Here is an 18,159-nt window from a genome sequence, read left to right as displayed (position 1 = left end):
TGGAGTTCAATTCTTTCTTTTTATTAGACAACATATTATTTCTTGTATCACAATCTGTTCCAAGTCCCCCGATCCATATAACATACTATATATATATATATATATATATGCTTCCAAAAACCATAGAGGGGACCCATTGGATGAAATAATGTTGTAATGACAAAATAACAGAACAATAACATATGGAAGCTTCATCACTGATAATTTCACGCTGCATATACCACTTTGAAATATTAAATGTTGGTTCAATCCATGTCTCTCCCTAAAACCACTGCTATATAGTACAAGAACAGAGGTGAAAAGTAGAAATGGAATGGAAGAGGCCTCCCATAAGAGAATGTCGAATTTCAACCAAGGGGAGAAAAGAGGAGGGGGGGTTGAGACATGGATGTGGAACTCCTCTCAGCCTTCACGTAATCAACTTAAAGAACAAAGCATAAAGAGAAGCAGGGGGCTCAAATGGAACAATGGTCCAGATATAGTACCATCCCTCTTTGAAATTCTACATATGGATATGCTATTGGTAGGTCATCATCTGTTGATCTCCACCTACAAGTTCAAGCAAAACCTCCACATTTTTAGCACAAATTTACGTATTATATAGACTATGAAAGCTTAATTTCAAAAATACCTTCCTTCACAAAGAGTTGGTGAAGTAATTTACTTCCTTACAACAAAAGTGGTTACCTGTAACTCAGTACAAGGTGGTGGAGAAAGAATGCAACCTCAACTTTAGCAAGTTCAGAACCGGGACAGCATCTAGACCCCCCACCAAAGGGAGTAAAATTCTTGCGCATTTGATCTTGGCTCTGAGATTTTATGAGAGAATTATTTCAATAACTTTTCTTGTAACACTACCAACAATATAAACCACAGAATTGAAGCTACCCTAAAATTTCACATGAAATTTGGCACGTCTTGGTTTAGTGGTGGTGTACCCAAGAATAAACATCTGGAAATGGGCTTTTCCAGCCCAAAGTTAGCACAACAAGCCCATTTCTGATGAGTCCTGTAGACTGACTGATCGAACTCGGCCATGTCCTAATGGATTGGCACATAAGCAATGGAAAGACGCCGTGTGTTGGTTTCCGGACCACTGCTAGCTGGACTCCTAAAATCCTTTTCTTCTCAGGGCTAAGGGATGCTCAGATAACGGAGCGGGAGCTATGGATTTAAATCAGATAAATGTTATATTATATGTACTTCAATTTTTACAAAGGGAGCCTTACTAAACTGATGTAAAACAAACCATAAACCCTAAATCAAAACAACTAATAAAAATAAATGTTATAGGTATCAATAAATAAGCTACACATCATCTTAATAAAGCTCAATTTGTAAAAGTTAAGTAGGGTAGCATTTCTCCTTAAATCAGCCATCCTCCCTAACCAACCAAGTGCGGGAAAACATTTCATAAAGAGCAGAGCTGAAAGAGTCTCATTCATGAGGGCCTCATCATTCTAGCAAAATACTCTTTGGGAATTCCTTAAGATCATTTCCTTCTCTAGTTGACATTGAGTGACCCATCAAGAACATTTCGTGCTTAACCTTCATTCTCTCTCTAGGACGTTCTTTCGATTCAAGATTGAGGGTGACCCCAGCAAGGACATTGGGGACAAATTTGTCTGACGCGGCAGTGCCACATCAAGGAGTAGAAAAAATGAAGTGAAATAGAAGTGTCTTAATTTACAATGATCTCGAGCGGCTAGCTCATCACCCATAATGGGCTTGTTAAACATATATAGGCCTTTCGATCACTAGGAAATCAGCCGAAGGACAAGTGCGTGAAGTTAAATTTATAAATTCATAACCCATGTTAGGAAATTGCAACTGGGTTTGAGGTTGATGTAATTACCTCCCATCTCCAAGGGTGGAATTGGAAAGCATTTGCATGAAGAGTTGGATCTAAATGAACTGCACTAAATACAGGTAGGACCTTCCAACCAGATGGAATTAGATAATCTGTAAGACGAAATAAACAAGAGGAACTTTTGTCAATACAGATCATAAAAGTATTAGACAGTAGAAAAAGCTCATGCAAGCATGATTGTAAGTAAAGCATGTATTCATCTCACATATATATATAATATATATACCTCTAAATTTGACATCTTTGAGAGCCTTTCGGTGCACAAACTTTACAACGTTCCCATATCGAAGAGCTTCATTGATGACCTTAATCAAAACAACAAGTATAAATGTGAAGAAAAAAACAAAGGTGATAAAATCTTATCCTTTGCAAACGTCTGACACCTTAAGGCATATCAGAAAAAAAACAACACGTCATAAAAGTAGTTACATTTTGAGTAAATTCCATCCTTTCGTAGTCTTCCCAGTTCAAATTTTCATCCTTCTGCTTCATGCTTCTTATTTTTTGATGCTCTACCTATATATTTAACAAAACAGTTGAGGTGATCAACAAGAAGTAGCCATATATAACTGAAGGTATATATATATGTACATGGCAAATAGGAAATGTCACCTTTAGCTGTTCAAATGCAGGAGGAGAGAGAGCTAGAAAATGAACCACCATGGCCATCAAGAGAGAGGTGGTTTCATAGCCACCCAAAAGGGAATCCAAAACGAAACTCACTTTTTCTTCTTCAGATAAGTTATTAACACGCACTACAAAAATGTATGCACTTTGACACGTGCATTTTGACACGTGTACAGTGCTGTACACGTGTCAAACATTTAGACACGTGCACTTTGACACGCGTAAGACGCGTGTCAAATGTGCACGACATTAAGTGTACAAGTTGACACGTGTATTGAGATACACGTGTCAAATTTGACACGTGTATCTCAATACACGTGTCAAAGTGTTTTGACACGTGTATTAAGATACACGTGTCAAACCGTTTGACACGAGTATTTTAAATACTCGTGTCAAAACACTTTGACACGTGTATTGAGATACACGTGTCAAATTTGACACGTGTATCTCAATACACGTGTCAACTTGTTTTGACACGTGTATTTAGATACACGTGTCAAATTGGTTATATTTTTTTAAAAAAAATCCAAATCGAATTTTTCATTTAAATAAAATTTTAATTTAATTATTTAATTGTATTTTTAAATTAAATTAAAAATACGATTAATTAATTAAATTAAAAATTTAATTAAATAAAAAACCCAATTTGGATTTTTTTTCTTCAATTTAGTTTTGGTATTGGTTATTTAAAATTATTTGGTATAATAATTTTAATAGTTATTTCAAATTTTATTATTTCCGACCACAAATAACAAAATATTGATTTTACAGAAAAACTACACAAAATAATATTACACAAATCATAAGTTAATAACGTATTCGTTAACTAAGCAAATATTTACACATAAAAATTAATTACACAAAATATCTACAAATCTGAAGGGCGTCCCTGCGAATGAGGAGGTACCGTCCCAGGCGTGTTATCGCCAACCGGCGATTGCTGAGCAAGGAATGGTGTAGCGGGCGAAGGTGTAGCGACAATGGAATGCTGGGTTAGCCGTCGTCCAACAGGCGACAACGTACCAACCGTTGTCGAATTACCTGCAAATCATATAGACAATTAAAGTATATAATATTACTTGCAAAATTAAAGGAGTAATTAAAATAAATTGAAATTAATTTTTTCCTACACACAGTATAAATCATACCTGCAGATGCACTACTAACAGACGACGTACTACCTACGTGTGCAGGTGAAGGCGTACCAAGACATGGTGCTGATGCTCCCATGGAGGACATGAAGACCTCAACCTGTCGCAGGCGCTGCTCCAACAGGTCATTCCTCGCTCGCTCAGCCTGTAGCTCCGCTTGCATCTCTTCCATCTTCCGAGTGTTTTCGGCCCAATCCCGAGACGTGCCCTGAGATGGTCCCCCTTGTGACCGAGGCCTATATGAGAAACATGTCCCCCGAACAGGTGTGACGTTCGGCCCAACCTGCCGAACCCTCCCTGCATACTCAGGCCTCCCAACCGCCTGTTCGTAAGCGTCGTTCGGTGCCCAACGCACCGTGTCTGCGGAGACGCTTTGCGTGGCGGCTGGATCACTGGATAAACTCTGCGTCATCCTTTCCTGTACGTCGTCAACATGAACAAGTCATATATTGAATAATGACAAATCACACATAATTTTAAAAATAATAGTAAATTAAATCAGTAGCATACGCATAGGACCCGTGTACGTTCGTTCACGTGAGTGCCGTCCTTCCTTGTGTGGGTCTTCACGAACGACGCGGCGCGAGTGGGGGGCGTGCCAGATGTACATGTCTGTCGTCATGCAGTTGACATATATAAGAAACAGATAGCGATAAAAATAGTATAAATAAAAATAAAAACAATTATCAACAAATATATATAACATAAACATATATATTTTCATACCTCCTCGTGATTAAATCTGGCATAACTTTTAGATCCCGTACAATGAGGAAGGTCATTCTGCTCACGCAGCCTCTTCATCCGTTCAGAGGTTGCCTACGCATTTAACATGAAAATAAAAATGTAAGCATTGACACACTTAAATTAAAACTAAAATTAAATAAACTGTTATTAAAAAACCACAACATTTTCTTGGCTTACATACGATTTTTTGCTCACGGCACCAATCTCTCAGCAGGAACTCTACGTCTTCTGCGTCATAGTTGCCAAAAAAATTGTCTGGCATTCTCGCACGGATAATCTCGGGCGTGTCACCGTCTCTAATACGTAGTTTGGTTTTGAACCTCGACTTCCACGAGCGGTGCTTACGGCCAATATCACATAAAGCCTCCTGTTGTGCCCTGCGCGCGTCTACTGATACAGGTACATAGAACTCCTCCTGCACATTCAACACATTTTTATAGGTTTAAAAACTTCAAGAAATACATTAATCTCAAGTTTAATTCAAATAAATAATTAAATTATATTCATAGACATACCATCAGCGCGTCCCACATTGCCTGCTTAATCTGCCTATTTACCTTCGCCCATTCGTCCCGCATGTGTATGTAGGACCCACTCCTGATCATCTTGCCCTCAGCCCGCCGAAATCGATTGCAGGCCCGTCCTACAGGTTGTATAGCAGCATTGTACTGCAATACAACCTTCTTACCCCTCGGGAGGACCCAATTTCTCGCTGGGTCGTCAATCACCTCATAATAAATGGTCCCGTCTGGGTTGTACCCTAATGAAAGAAATATTCAACATTAATGTTAAAAATTTAATCATAAGATTAAAGAACATATATATATATATATATAAACAATTTCTAATCAAATATTTATTTATTTAAAAACCAAAACAAAAAAAACAAAAATTTGGTAAGAGAATATGAGTTTTAAGGATGTCTAAATATGTACTTACCCATCAACCGAATCTGCTCAATCCGTATGTGCTGGGTCGCTGGGTCGCCCGCAACCTCCTCCCCAACCCCTCCGGCTTGTGGATTCTGCTGATCATCATCTGAATCCATATCCTGGGGACTACCGGGGGCCAACTGATCGGTACCCAACATCGCAACGTCCTCCTCATGGGTACTCTGGCTCCCCCCCACATCTGGCATCTGACTCTCACCGGAAAGTGGCATCTGACTCTCACCGGAAAGTGGCATCTGGCTCTCACCAGATAAAGGCATCTGGCTCTCTACATGCCTCGGGCCCTGACTCGCCCCCGATGCTGGCATCCGTCTCGGCCCCGGGCCCTGACTCGCCCCCGATGCTGGCATCTGTCTCGGGCCCGGGCCCTGACTCGCCCCCGATGCTGGCATCTGTCTCGGCCCCAAAATCTGGCCAGGCATCGCCGCCTGTGCCGGTATCTGTCCCAACCCCATAGCCGGCATCTGCATCTCCCCGGTCTGTGACAGTGGAAATCCTACATCCTGCGTCTCACTATCAGGGTTACACGTCATAGGTCCACTATACGTATACGGAAAGTACGGCGCATAACCCTGTGACCCCATCCCTTCTCGCAGCCACCATCGATATGCGTTACCCGGTTGGGTGAACCCTATCTGAGATAATGTCGGCAGCTCCGACAATGGAGAGCTGCAAGGTCCAGCTGTGCTGCTCTGTCCGTGATCTGCCGTGGGCACGGCCACCGTACCCGGCAACAATGGTCTATAAGGCCCGTCTGGGTGGTGTGGCCACGCTGCAGAATACAATGCCGTCGAAACAGTGGGCGTGGTCATGGGGGGCACGGGTGGGCTAGGTGCCCGATACGCATAATGAGGGGGTCTCTGGTCCATCAATACCTGCGAACAAATGCAGACAAATTAATTAGAATATGTTTTTTTAATATATTTTTAATGAACATACTAAAGAACAGCGAAATTTATACAATTAATAAAAATTTGTATTCAGTACAAGCGAATTGTACAAGCAATATATATATCAGTCAAGTGTATTGAGTTCAAGCTAATTATACTCACAACAAATACATCAATCATTGTATCACGGGAGCTTCAATAGGATCTACGTCGGGCCTGTCGTACTCGAATTCGTCATTCGTATCTGGTAGGTCAGCAGTGGCTAGTACGAGCGGTACGCACTCATGGTAGGTTGTACCATCCTCATTACTCCCATCCCCCTGTCCAACGTCGTACACGTTGCGCGGTTTGGTCCTAACCGCACAAACCCAATTTGGGTTCCTTCCATCTTCTACGTAGAATACTTGATCCACCTGAGATGTAAGCACGTACGGCTCGTCCTGAATCTGTTCTCCCCTGTGGACGAGGTGATTGAAGTTGACAAACACTAGGCCATACTCGTCTATTGTGAATCCTCTGTCCATTGTGGGGTCTGCCCAATTGCACTTAAATAAGACGTACGTAGTCCTGTCATAGTACTCGACCTCAAATATATCGGTTAACTGTCCGTAGTACGTTTCGCCTTCAACGGTAGGAACACAGACGCCGCTATTCTGAGTCCTCCTTCCCACATCATGAGCAAGCGTGCGAAATAATTTTCCATTTACCACGTACCTGTTGTACTTCACCGCTGTCTCCTTTAGCCCTCTACAACGCATAACCAACTTGTGGCCCAATTCCTCCCTACGTTGATCGTCCAGGCCATCGACCTATGTTTTAATTACAAATAGTAAACATCACATTGGGTTATAATCCTGAACCCGCATAAATTTATCCAATTTAAAATTTACAACTATTTCCTTACATATGCACGGTACCATTCGCAGAACTGCTCATGATGTTGTGCTTCAATAAGAGCCTCCGTAATGCGACCCCTAGTGCATGATCGCCTAAGCGCGTCTTTGTGCATCCTACATTCAGCGTATACAATTATGTAATAATTGTTATTAATACTTTTACTCGAATTCTGCTAAATATAAGGTTAGGACTACTTACGTCCGCAAATTGTGAAACTCTTCAGAGTTGAACACAATATAACGATGAATCTGGTGCATTATCAACCGGTTCATGGTAACACGCGTGCCCGCTCCCTTGGATCCATCAGGATTCCTCTGAGGTCTGTTGTGGAATGTTGGTGCGTTATTCAGATACCTTGAACAGAACGTTACCAGCTCGGTCGCTATGTACCCCTCCGCAATGCACCCCTCAGGAGCTGCTTTATTGCGCACATTATTTTTGAAATTCCCCAGACTCCTGGTTTAAACACATACACGACAATTTAATTGTCGTCAATTAGGATTACAATTAAATAAAAATATTTATTTACATATTACGCCGAATTTTACCTCTCTGCCGGGTACATCCATCTATACTGCACGGGTCCGCCTAGTCTACACTCGCGCACAAGATGCACAACCAAGTGGACCATGCTGGTAAAAAACCCTGGAGGGAATATCTGTTCTAGCTTGCACAAAGTGATACAGACGTCACCCTGCAGTCGGTCCATATCTTCTTGTGATAGCTTTGTTGAGCATATGCCTCTAAAAAATGCAGAAATCTCCACAAGAGGTCTAACCACTTTATCAGGCAATGACTTACGCAGTGCAATTGGAAGAAGCTGTTGCATCAGTATGTGGCTATCATGGCTCTTCAAGCCAGAAATTGTACGGTCCTTGAGCCGAACACATCGTGAAATGTTCGAAGCGTATCCGTCCGGGACCCTAACATTTCGAAGAACCTTCAGAAAATTTTCTTTGTCCTCTCTAGACATTGTGTGACAGGCAGCGGGAATATACGTTTTACCGTTGGCGGCCGTGAACGGATGCAACTTAGGTCTCAACCCCATTTCCTGCAAGTCCAGCCGAGCTGCCAAGTTGTCCTTCGTTTTCCCTTTTATATCCAAAATAGTGCCAAGTATATTGTCCATGACATTTTTCTCTATGTGCATAACATCAAGATTGTGCCGAAGCAAATTGTCTTTCCAATACGGCAATCTGAAAAATATACTTTTCTTCTTCCATATAACATCGGAACTCCCTGCACCCTTCTTCCGCTTCTTCCGTTTCTTCTTCTTACCCGCGGTCTCATCTCCAAACGCAACTCCGTCCAACTGTTGGAGAACCTCGTATCCGCATGGCACAATCGGTGCGCTGGCAAATTCTTCGGTACCGTCAAATGTCCTCCTGTTAAGCCGCCACAGATGTTCAGGCGGCAGATATCTCCTGTGCCCCATATAGCAAAATTTGCACCCGTTCTTTAAGCGTATAGAACGCGTCGATTGCATACAGCAAGGACATGCCTTCGCACCCCTGTTAGGCCAACCTGATAAATCTGCATACGCTGGCAAGTCGTTTATCGTCCACATCAACTGAGATCGCATAATAAAATTTTCCTTCTTTGAAGCATCGAATGTTCGTACCCCTACATTCCACAGTTCCACCAACTCATCAATCAATGGCTGAAGGTAAACATCAATATCCATACCTGGTGAGCTCGGTCCAGGGATAACCAAGGAAAGGATGAAGGACGACTGTTTCATGCACATCCAAGGTGGCAAATTGTACGGCACAAGCATTACGGGCCATGTGCTGTGAGATGTGCTCATGTTCCCAAATGGATTAAATCCATCTGCTGTCAAACCAAGCCGGACGTTTCTACTCTCTGCCATAAAATTTGGATGTAAAATGTCGAACGATCTCCATGCCTCACCGTCGGCCGGGTGCCTCAATACGCCATCCCTAGTGCGGCCTTCTGCATGCCATCTCATATGGGGCGCAGTATGCTCAGACATGAATAACCTCTGCAACCGTGGGATGAGTGGAAACCACCTCAAGATCTTCACCGGGCGTTTTTTTCTCGCTGATATGATCTCACCATCATCATCTACATGTGTATCAGCCCTCCACTTAGACTCTCCACATACGGTACATGAATCTAATTCTTTATTGTCTTTCCAGAATAACATACAGTCGTTACGGCACGCCGGAATCTTCTCATACCCCAGACCCATGCCACTTAGGAACTTCTTCGCCTCGTACGTGTTATCTGGCAATGCCTCATCGCAAGGAGGCAACAACTGATTGATGAATTCCAGAATGTCTGAAAAAATCTTGTTACTAATACCTCCAACGCACTTCAAGTTGTACATGTGTACAGTAGCACTCAATTTACTGTGCTTTGTACCAGGGTGAAGGGGCTTCTCGGCAGTCTTTAACAGCTCTTGGTACTTCAATGCGTCCTCGCACGACGTATCTTCATCAACTTGTTGCGGAAGAGTACTTGCGGCTTCAGGAACAACGTGCACGCCGAAGGCGTCACGCAACATGGCGTGCATGTTATCATCCTGTTCCACAGCGACACCCTCCTGTTCTGTGACTTCACCATGTTCAGTGCTATGGTCAGCGGCCTCTGTGCCACTGTGATAACTCGAACACTGACCAGGAATAGCGGATCCAGTCGTAGTCTCACCGTGCATATACCACAAATGGTATCCCGGATTCATCCCCCGACCTCCAGTCAGGTGGGCAAGAACGTAATCAGGAGTGTGACGCTGGTTATTTCGACAATACTTGCATGGGCAGTAAATTTTTCCATCGACGGCCGTACAGTTACGAACGGCAAATGTCACAAACGCCCTACACCCGTCGTTATACGTTGTCGTACCCCTAGGTGCTGACATCCAAGACTTGTCCATATTCCTCTGTATAGGGTTAAGAGGACAAGACAAATCATACGTCAAACAAATAAACGTGTAAAAAAGTTGAGCATGTCACGCAACATGGGGTGTACGAATTTATTTCCCTTTTAAAGGGTTTATGGTTAGAGTTTAGGGTTTTAGTTTTTTTGTTAGAGTTTAGGGTTTAGGGTTTATGGTTTTTTAGGGTTTAGGGTTAGGGTTTGTAAGGGTTTAGGGTTTAGGGTTTAGGGTTAGGGTTTGTTAGGGTTTAGGAGGGTTTGTTAGGGTTTAGGGTTAGGGTTTGTTAGGGTTAGGGTTTAGGGTTAGGGTTAGGGTATAAATTTAGAAAGTGTAGGATTTTTTTTTTTTAAAGGGTTTAGGGTTAGGGTTTGTTAGGGTTTAGGGTTAGGGTTTGTTAGGGTTAGGGTTTAGGGTTAGGGTTAGGTTATAAATTTAGAAAGTGTAGGATTTTTTTTTTTTAAAGGGTTTAGGGTTAGGGTTTGTTAGGGTTTAGGGTTAGGGTTTGTTAGGGTTAGGGTTTAGGGTTAGGGTTAGGGTATAAATTTAGAAAGTGTAGGATTTTTTTTTTTTAAAGGGTTTAGGGTTAGGGTTTGTTAGGGTTTAGGGTTAGGGTTTGTTAGGGTTTAGGGTTAGGGTTTGTTAGGGTTAGGGTTTAGGGTTAGGGTTAGGGTATAAATTTAGAAAGTGTAGGATTTTTTTTTTTTTTTTTAAAGGGTTTAGGGTTAGGGTTTGTTAGGGTTAGGGTTTAGGGTTAGGGTTAGGGTATAAATTTAGAAAGTGTAGGATTTTTTTTTTTTAAAGGGTTTAGGGTTAGGGTTTGTTAGGGTTTAGGGTTAGGGTTTGTTAGGGTTAGGGTTAGGGTATAAATTTAGAAAGTGTAGGATTTTTTTTTTTTTTTTTAAAGGGTTTAGGGTTAGGGTTTGTTAGGGTTAGGGTTAGGGTATAAATTTAGAAAGTGTAGGATTTTTTTTTTTTAAAGGGTTTAGGGTTAGGGTTTGTTAGGGTTTAGGGTTAGGGTTTGTTAGGGTTAGGGTTAGGGTATAAATTTAGAAAGTGTAGGATTTTTTTTTTTTAAAGGGTTTAGGGTTAGGGTTTGTTAGGGTTTAGGTTTAGGGTATAAATTTAGAAAGTGTAGGATTTTTTTTTTTTAAAGGGTTTAGGGTTAGGGTTTGTTAGGGTTTAGGGTTAGGGTTTGTTAGGGTTAGGGTTAGGGTATAAATTTAGAAAGTGTAGGATTTTTTTTTTTTAAAGGGTTTAGGGTTAGGGTTTGTTAGGGTTTAGGGTTAGGGTTTGTTAGGGTTAGGGTTTAGGGTTAGGGTTAGGGTATAAATTTAGAAAGTGTAGGATTTTTTTTTTTTAAAGGGTTTAGGGTTAGGGTTTGTTAGGGTTTAGGGTTAGGGTTTGTTAGGGTTTAGGGTTAGGGTTTGTTAGGGTTTAGGGTTAGGGTTTGTTAGGGTTAGGGTTTAGGGTTAGGGTTAGGGTATAAATTTAGAAAGTGTAGGATTTTTTTTTTTTTTTTAAAGGGTTTAGGGTTAGGGTTTGTTAGGGTTAGGGTTTAGGGTTAGGGTTAGGGTATAAATTTAGAAAGTGTAGGATTTTTTTTTTTTAAAGGGTTTAGGGTTAGGGTTTGTTAGGGTTTAGGGTTAGGGTTTGTTAGGGTTAGGGTTAGGGTATAAATTTAGAAAGTGTAGGATTTTTTTTTTTTAAAGGGTTTAGGGTTAGGGTTTGTTAGGGTTTAGGGTTAGGGTTTGTTAGGGTTAGGGTTAGGGTATAAATTTAGAAAGTGTAGGATTTTTTTTTTTTTTTTAAAGGGTTTAGGGTTAGGGTTTGTTAGGGTTAGGGTATAAATTTAGAAAGTGTAGGATTTTTTTTTATTATTTTTTAAAGGGTTTAGGGTTAGGGTATAAATTTAGAAAGTGTAGGATTTTTTTTTTTTTAAAGGGTTTAGGGTTAGGGTTTGTTAGGGTTTAGGGTATAAATTTAGAAAGTGTAGGATTTTTTTTTTGTTAGGGTTTAGGATATAGGGTTCGTTATGGTTTAAGGTTAGGGTTTGGTTATAGAAAATGTAGGAATTTTTTTTTTTTTTAAAGGATCTAGGATTAGGGTTTAGGGTTTAGGGTTTTTGTTTCTTAGGGTTTAGGGTTTAAGGTTAGGATTTTTGTTTTTAGTGTTAGGAATTTTTTTTTTAGAAAGTGTAGGAAATTTCCTTTTTAAGGGTTTAAGGTTAGGATTTTTGTTTTTAGTGTTAGGGTTTCTTTTTTTAGAAAGTGTAGGATAATTTTTTTTTTTTAAGGTTTAGGGTTTAGGGTTTAAGGATAGGACTTTTGTTTTTAGTGTTAGGGTTTCTTTTTTTAGAAAGTGTATGATATTTTTTTTTACGCTTTAGGGTTTAGGGTTTGTTAGGGTTTAGGGTTTAGGGTTTAAGGTTTAGGGTTAGGGTTTTTAAGTGTAGGAATTTTTTTTTTAGGGTTTACGATTTAGGGTTTAGAGTTTAGGGTAAGGGTTTTTTTTAAGAACGTGTAGGATTCAAAGTTTATTTAAGGGTTTATTATTGTGTTGGTTTTATGGTTATGATTTGAAGATATAAAGTTTAGGGTTGGAGTTTAAGTATTTCTTAAAAAGTAGACGGTCAATTTTAATATTTTTTCTTTTTTTATTCAAACCCATTTTATTGGTTGTTCCCATTTATTATTTTCAAAAGTGTCATCGTTGGTTTAAACGTTAAACTAATATCGGACATTGTTTGATTTTGTTTGACTAACAAAAAAACATTGTAATCCATAATAACACATTCAAAATATATATATATATATATATAACCTCTCAAATAAAAAATTAGGATAGGAAAAATTAAAAACATAAAAAACACAACATGGCAAAAAAGAACATGGCTTTCAAAAAAATAAAAATACATATAACACTAAATGACACAAAAATACAAACGCCTACACAATTTCTAAATATCAAATCTGTACTAACACAAAAATACATGCAGCATTGTTAAAAAAAAAAACACAAACTATAGCAAAAATGAAATACCTACTCCAAGAAAACCCCCCCAAAAAAAAAAAAAAAAAACAGTAATTTAAGCTTACACTGATTCAGCAAAATTGAAAAAATAAAATATAACACAGTCCAAAAATTATTACAATTATCAATCAAGAACAAATGTCCAAATTATTACAATAAAAATTATTACAATATATATTCAATCAGTATTTCATTTACATGTTGAAAAAAAAAATGAAATACAAATTTAAGGGGAAATTACTCACTGTCGACGGTAGGTTGTGGATTTAGGGCTCCTTCTTTATATATATACCTGCATATTCGGATATACATTATGGAGAAAGGAAAAAAAAGTTAGCAAATGTATATATATATAACACTAAATTTATCTGCAATATATATTAAGAGCAGTACCGGCGACTGAACAGAGAGAGAGAGAGAGAGAGCCACTGACCCGACCGGAGGAAAGGGAACCGACGGCCTAGCCAACCCCTGCCGGAGGGACGTCCCAGTAGAGAGAGAAAGAGAGAGAAAGAGAGAGACAGAGAGAGAGAGACAGAGAGAGAGAGACAGAGAGAGAGAGAGAGCGAGAGAGCTAGAGGGAATCGGTGAGAGAGAGACAGTCGGTGAGAGGGAGACGTGACGACGCCGGAGCTCACCACACCGGCCGGCTGAGCTCGCCGGAGAGACAGAGAGAGAGAGAGAAGAAATGAGAGAGAGAGAGAGAGAGAGAGCGAGAGAGAAGAAATGGGTAGCTTCCTCTGGAAGCTACCCATTTCTTATATATAAATATAAGTATATAATTTATATAATATAATATATATTTATATTATTAATTAGTTTTACGTATATAATATATAATGTTTGGCCAGGTGGCGCGCGGGAGAATTCCCGCGCGGCATCCGGCCAAACAGTTGGAGACGTGTTTATAAATACACGTCTCCACATGCTATATATATTTAATATTTAATATATATATATATATATTATATATATATATATATATATATATATCTATTTTATATATATATATATATATATATATATATCTATTTTATATATATATCTATTTTATATATATATATATATATATATCTATTTTATATAAACCCATGCAACCCTAAGTTCATGCAATGCATGTACTGCATGTACATGCACTGCATGAACTCATGTTAATTATTATTATTATTTTTTTGGGTCTACATATATGCTTCACAAAGTTGGTTTAATTATGCATATAGTACAATATGTCAATTTAGGGTTAGGGTTAACGTACTTATAAGTACACCATATATATATATATATATATATAACTCATCATATAAACCCTAATCATAAGTGTATGTATTTTGTATAGCAAACAACCATAACCCTAACTGTATGTACTATATATAGAAAAAAACCCTAACCCTAAAATACACGTCCCCCATAGTAGAAATTGTATTTAATTTAAAAAGTAATAAATATATCTATATATATAATAAAAAATAATTATATATAGAAATAAATATATTATTTAAAAAATAATAATTTAATGGTCCAAAAAATTAAACTATAACTCTAAGTGTATATACTATATATAGCTATAAACTATAACCTTAAGGGTACGTACTATACTAAAACCTAAAACCATAAAAAATAAAAACTAAAACCTAACCATAAAATTAAACTCTAACCCTAAGTGCTAGACTATATATAGCTATAAACTCTAATCATGAGGGTACGTACTATATCTAGTCATAAACCCTAACCCTAATCCTCTATCCAAAAGTATATAATATATATATATATATATATATATATATATATATATATATATATATATATATATATATATATAGCTATAAAACTAAACCCTAAGTAAATGTACTATAACTATAACTATAACTATAACTATATATATATATCGGAACAATCTAATTTTGAACTGCTCGTGATTTAACATATATATATATATATATACTTAAAAGTGTACAATAATGACACGTGAAAAATATATTGACATTATTATTCATTAAACGTAAAATCAATAAAATTATAACACATAGCCCTAAGTGTATATATTATATATACCTATAAACCCTAAAACCCAAACCCTAAGTGTATATACTATATATATCGATAAACCATAATCCTAAGTATATATACTATATATAGGTATAAACCCTAGCCCTAAGTGTATATACTATATGCTATAAACCCTAACCCTAAGGGTATGTACTATATATAGCCATAAATTTACGAGGGACTAAACTATAAGTATTTAATTCATTATGTAGCGCAGAACTCTAAAAATAATTGCATTTACTATATATAGACATAAATAAAAAGGTTACTGTATATAGTTTCTAAACCGTTTACATGCATGCATATCTATATATATAGTATTAATTATAGGTTTTTTAACTTTGTTATGTTTAATTTTTTTTTTTTTTTGGTTTCTAAACGTAGATGGTGTACAAAACTAAACCCTAATTTAAACTATTTAGTTTAATTATATATTTAGCATCAAATTTGTATAATTATGCATATAGTACAATATGTAAATTAGGTTAGGGTTTACGTGCTTAATAGTATACTATATATATATATAAATAAGGAACCTAAAAAGTATAAATTCCAACCAACAAATTTACATATAGCATATAGTACAATATGTAAATTAGGTTAGGGTAATCTACACCGTATTTTTGGATTAGATTTGTATGATTAATAATGTAAGGAGTTTTTTTTTTGATTTTTTTTTTTAAATAATTAATACAACACAGAATTTTTTTTTTTAATATATATTTGGCGAATTAATAAATTTTTGACACGTGTATTAATACACGTGTCCATTTGGACACGCATATGAAATACACGTGTCCAAATGGACGCGTGTATTCCATATGCGTGTCCAAATGGACACGTGTATTAATACAGGTGTCCATTTGGACACGCATATGGAATACACGTGTCCAATTGGACGCGTGTCTATATACACGCGTCCAAAATGGACACGTGTATTCCATATGCGTGTCCAAATGGACACGTGTATTAATACACGTGTCCATTTGGACACGTATATGAAATACACATGTCCAAATGGACACGTGTATTGCATATGCGTGTCCAAATGGACACGTGTATTAATACACGTGTCCATTTTGGACGGCTTCACAAATTGACACGTGTCTAAAATGACACGTGTCAATTTGGACGCGTGTCTACAGTAACGGGTACTGTAGACACGCGTCAAAATGAAGGTGTTTTTGTAGTGACGCAGAAGTATCTCAAGAAAATCACTCCTTCTAGAATTCCCAGAATTTCTTTTCCTTTCCTCCATAATTGCTTTAACTGTAGAGGATATCCGACTTCTAGCCTGTAAAGAGACATTGGTCAATATAAAAAGTTAGTCACATGCCCTTCTTTTCGCAACAAAACAAAAGAAGCTTATATATGCTTGTTTTGTATAAAACAAAGCTATCTAAACTTTTCTTATCTTCTCTCTTTGCTGTTTTTTTTTTTTTCCTCCCTTTTGGCATAGTGAAGATCTAGAACAAATGAAATCAAGAATTTAGCTTAAGGACCTGAACAGCTCTTGCATATGGAGTTCCAGGAATGTAGAGAGGTAAGGATATGAGCCCTTTCATGAAAGTGAGAAAATCTTCAAGAATTCTGCTAGTTTGTGGCTCATCTGGGGTTAAACCTAACACCTGCTTTACTATTACATTGAATGTGAACTGCATGTGGAACCAAAAAAAAGAGTCAGAGAGAAAATAAACGTCATTTTGCTGCTTTTGTCTGGATTTGTTGTTCCAAGTAGTTGATCAATATACATAAGGTACCTTTCTGGCCTCTTGGCAAAAGATGACTTGTGATTTATCTTTCCATGAATGGAGTATACGGAGGGCTGTTGAGTCAATGTCATTGAGGAACTCAGGCTTGGATTTGGTCATGGTGATGAGGGAGAGTGCGACGCTTCTAAGCCTCTTGTGAGTGTCGCCGACAGCCACCAGCATGGAGGCCTTGCCAAGAATGCCATGGATGGGTTTCGGATAACCGCACTCGAACAGCTTCCCTTCATTCTGAAGTATGAAGTAGTTCAGCTCCTGGTCACACGACACCACAGTCGGAGACAAGAACAAATGCGACTTGAACACTTTCCCATACCTGAAAAACATGAATCTCAAAAAACCTAACACTGCTGGTTTTTTATTCTGTCGATCCCTTTCATGGGAAGGAAGCCTATAATATTTTAAACAAATGCTTGCTCACCTAGAACAATGGTCTTTTAGAAAGGCTCCCAGAGAATTAGAAGGATGAGGCTTCAAGAAAGGAAGCGTTTCACCCAGTATAGGCCAACCAAAACTCCCTCTTGGGACAGGACCAAGCCTCAAGAACAATGGCAAGAAATGGTTCAAAATGAGACCCAACACAAACCCGAACGTGCCAACTATAAGAACAAGCCAAAAACCTCCGGCCATCGAAGAAAGTTATATCAACCTCGGCTCCCTAGCTATATATATATATATAGCGAGAGAGAGAGAGAGCTATTGAGATATACCTTCTTTCTTTATTTATTTTATTGTTAAGCAGAGAAATATCCATATACCTCACTCCTATAATAAATAAAACCCCCAGAGAAACACTTCAAATATTATTCTATGCTTATGATCAAACGCCAAAGTGGAAAGTAAAGAGGCTTTACCACAGATAATTACAGTCAGTGAAAAACAACTTTACCAGAGGTCATAGGAAATGAAACCCACCTATAGACCCACCTAGCTGGTCTAGAATCTAAGATCTACTGTGCTAGTGCTAGGTGTGCAGAAAAGAAAGAGAGTGTGTAAGAGATTATTTGTGTTTTTATTGAAAAAAGGAAAATGTTTGTTTTACATCTACAATGATAAATTTTTTTAAAAAAAAAATAACAAAAATTTGTAAAAAATAACATTCAAACATATCAAAACAAAAATGCTTCGAGTCTTTGACACCTAAAATGAAAGTAATTTGAAGATTTTTACCAGTGTTTTGTGAAAAAATTTATTTGTTAATGTTTTGATTTTTTATTTTTTTTCTAAAAACCCAACAGATGGACAACCTATATATTTGACGAGCGACCCATGCATGCACATGG

At 38.0% G+C, this 18,159-nt stretch overlaps 3 protein-coding genes and 1 long non-coding RNA gene across 4 annotated transcripts; all 4 read right to left on the bottom strand.

Annotated features, from left to right (window-relative positions):
* Window positions 1-194: 194 nt before the first annotated feature.
* LOC133861134 (cytochrome P450 724B1-like) lies at window positions 195-17,631 on the bottom strand. The gene is made up of 10 exons (XM_062296850.1): window positions 17,298-17,631; window positions 16,868-17,192; window positions 16,610-16,762; window positions 16,305-16,401; window positions 2,483-2,625; window positions 2,300-2,386; window positions 2,097-2,175; window positions 1,856-1,962; window positions 688-809; window positions 195-549 (listed from the first exon to the last, which is right to left on the bottom strand). Exons 1-10 carry the CDS (start codon window positions 17,504-17,506, stop codon window positions 456-458), a joined length of 1,416 nt encoding a protein of 471 aa, XP_062152834.1. The 5' UTR covers window positions 17,507-17,631; the 3' UTR covers window positions 195-455.
* Window positions 3,275-4,622, bottom strand: LOC133861135 (uncharacterized). Its single transcript, XM_062296851.1, has 5 exons — window positions 4,573-4,622; window positions 4,375-4,467; window positions 4,159-4,260; window positions 3,646-4,066; window positions 3,275-3,538 (listed from the first exon to the last, which is right to left on the bottom strand). The coding sequence occupies exons 2-5, from the start codon at window positions 4,450-4,452 to the stop codon at window positions 3,366-3,368; spliced, it is 774 nt and encodes a 257-aa protein (XP_062152835.1). The 5' UTR covers window positions 4,453-4,467; window positions 4,573-4,622; the 3' UTR covers window positions 3,275-3,365.
* LOC133861492 (uncharacterized) lies at window positions 5,105-9,612 on the bottom strand. The gene is made up of 6 exons (XM_062297279.1): window positions 7,681-9,612; window positions 7,331-7,588; window positions 7,140-7,245; window positions 6,398-7,044; window positions 5,335-6,220; window positions 5,105-5,155 (listed from the first exon to the last, which is right to left on the bottom strand). Exons 1-4 carry the CDS (start codon window positions 9,480-9,482, stop codon window positions 6,412-6,414), a joined length of 2,799 nt encoding a protein of 932 aa, XP_062153263.1. The 5' UTR covers window positions 9,483-9,612; the 3' UTR covers window positions 5,105-5,155; window positions 5,335-6,220; window positions 6,398-6,411.
* Window positions 9,712-13,930, bottom strand: LOC133861493 (uncharacterized). Its single transcript, XR_009899026.1, has 3 exons — window positions 13,495-13,930; window positions 13,307-13,353; window positions 9,712-10,034 (listed from the first exon to the last, which is right to left on the bottom strand). It is a non-coding gene; the product is annotated as an uncharacterized LOC133861493 (long non-coding RNA).
* Window positions 17,632-18,159: the final 528 nt, after the last annotated feature.

This window comes from Alnus glutinosa, chromosome 2 (assembly GCF_958979055.1).
Source record: "Alnus glutinosa chromosome 2, dhAlnGlut1.1, whole genome shotgun sequence".
Taxonomy (NCBI): Eukaryota; Viridiplantae; Streptophyta; class Magnoliopsida; order Fagales; family Betulaceae; genus Alnus; species Alnus glutinosa.
The sequence above is the reverse complement of the archived record's forward strand: the minus strand, read 5'-3'. Positions and strand labels throughout refer to the sequence as shown.

Bases quoted from the DNA above. Each gene is read 5' to 3' on its own strand.
- LOC133861492 (XM_062297279.1), bottom strand. From the start codon at position 9,482: ATGTACAACTTGAAGTGCGTTGGAGGTATTAGTAACAAGATTTTTTCA. The intron at 7,589-7,680 runs GTAAAATTCGGC...TGTTTAAACCAG, and splicing joins TGGATGTACCCGGCAGAGAG to GAGTCTGGGGAATTTCAAAA. The intron at 7,045-7,139 runs GTAAGGAAATAG...ATTAAAACATAG, and splicing joins GCGAATGGTACCGTGCATAT to GTCGATGGCCTGGACGATCA.
- LOC133861135 (XM_062296851.1), bottom strand. From the start codon at position 4,452: ATGAAGAGGCTGCGTGAGCAGAATGACCTTCCTCATTGTACGGGATCT. The intron at 4,067-4,158 runs GTATGCTACTGA...GACGACGTACAG, and splicing joins AACGTACACGGGTCCTATGC to GAAAGGATGACGCAGAGTTT. The intron at 3,539-3,645 runs GTATGATTTATA...TATGATTTGCAG, and splicing joins TGTTAGTAGTGCATCTGCAG to GTAATTCGACAACGGTTGGT.
- LOC133861134 (XM_062296850.1), bottom strand. From the start codon at position 17,506: ATGGCCGGAGGTTTTTGGCTTGTTCTTATAGTTGGCACGTTCGGGTTT. The intron at 16,763-16,867 runs GTACCTTATGTA...TTCCACATGCAG, and splicing joins TTTGCCAAGAGGCCAGAAAG to TTCACATTCAATGTAATAGT. The intron at 810-1,855 runs GTAATTACATCA...ATAAAATCTCAG, and splicing joins TCCACCCTTGGAGATGGGAG to AGCCAAGATCAAATGCGCAA.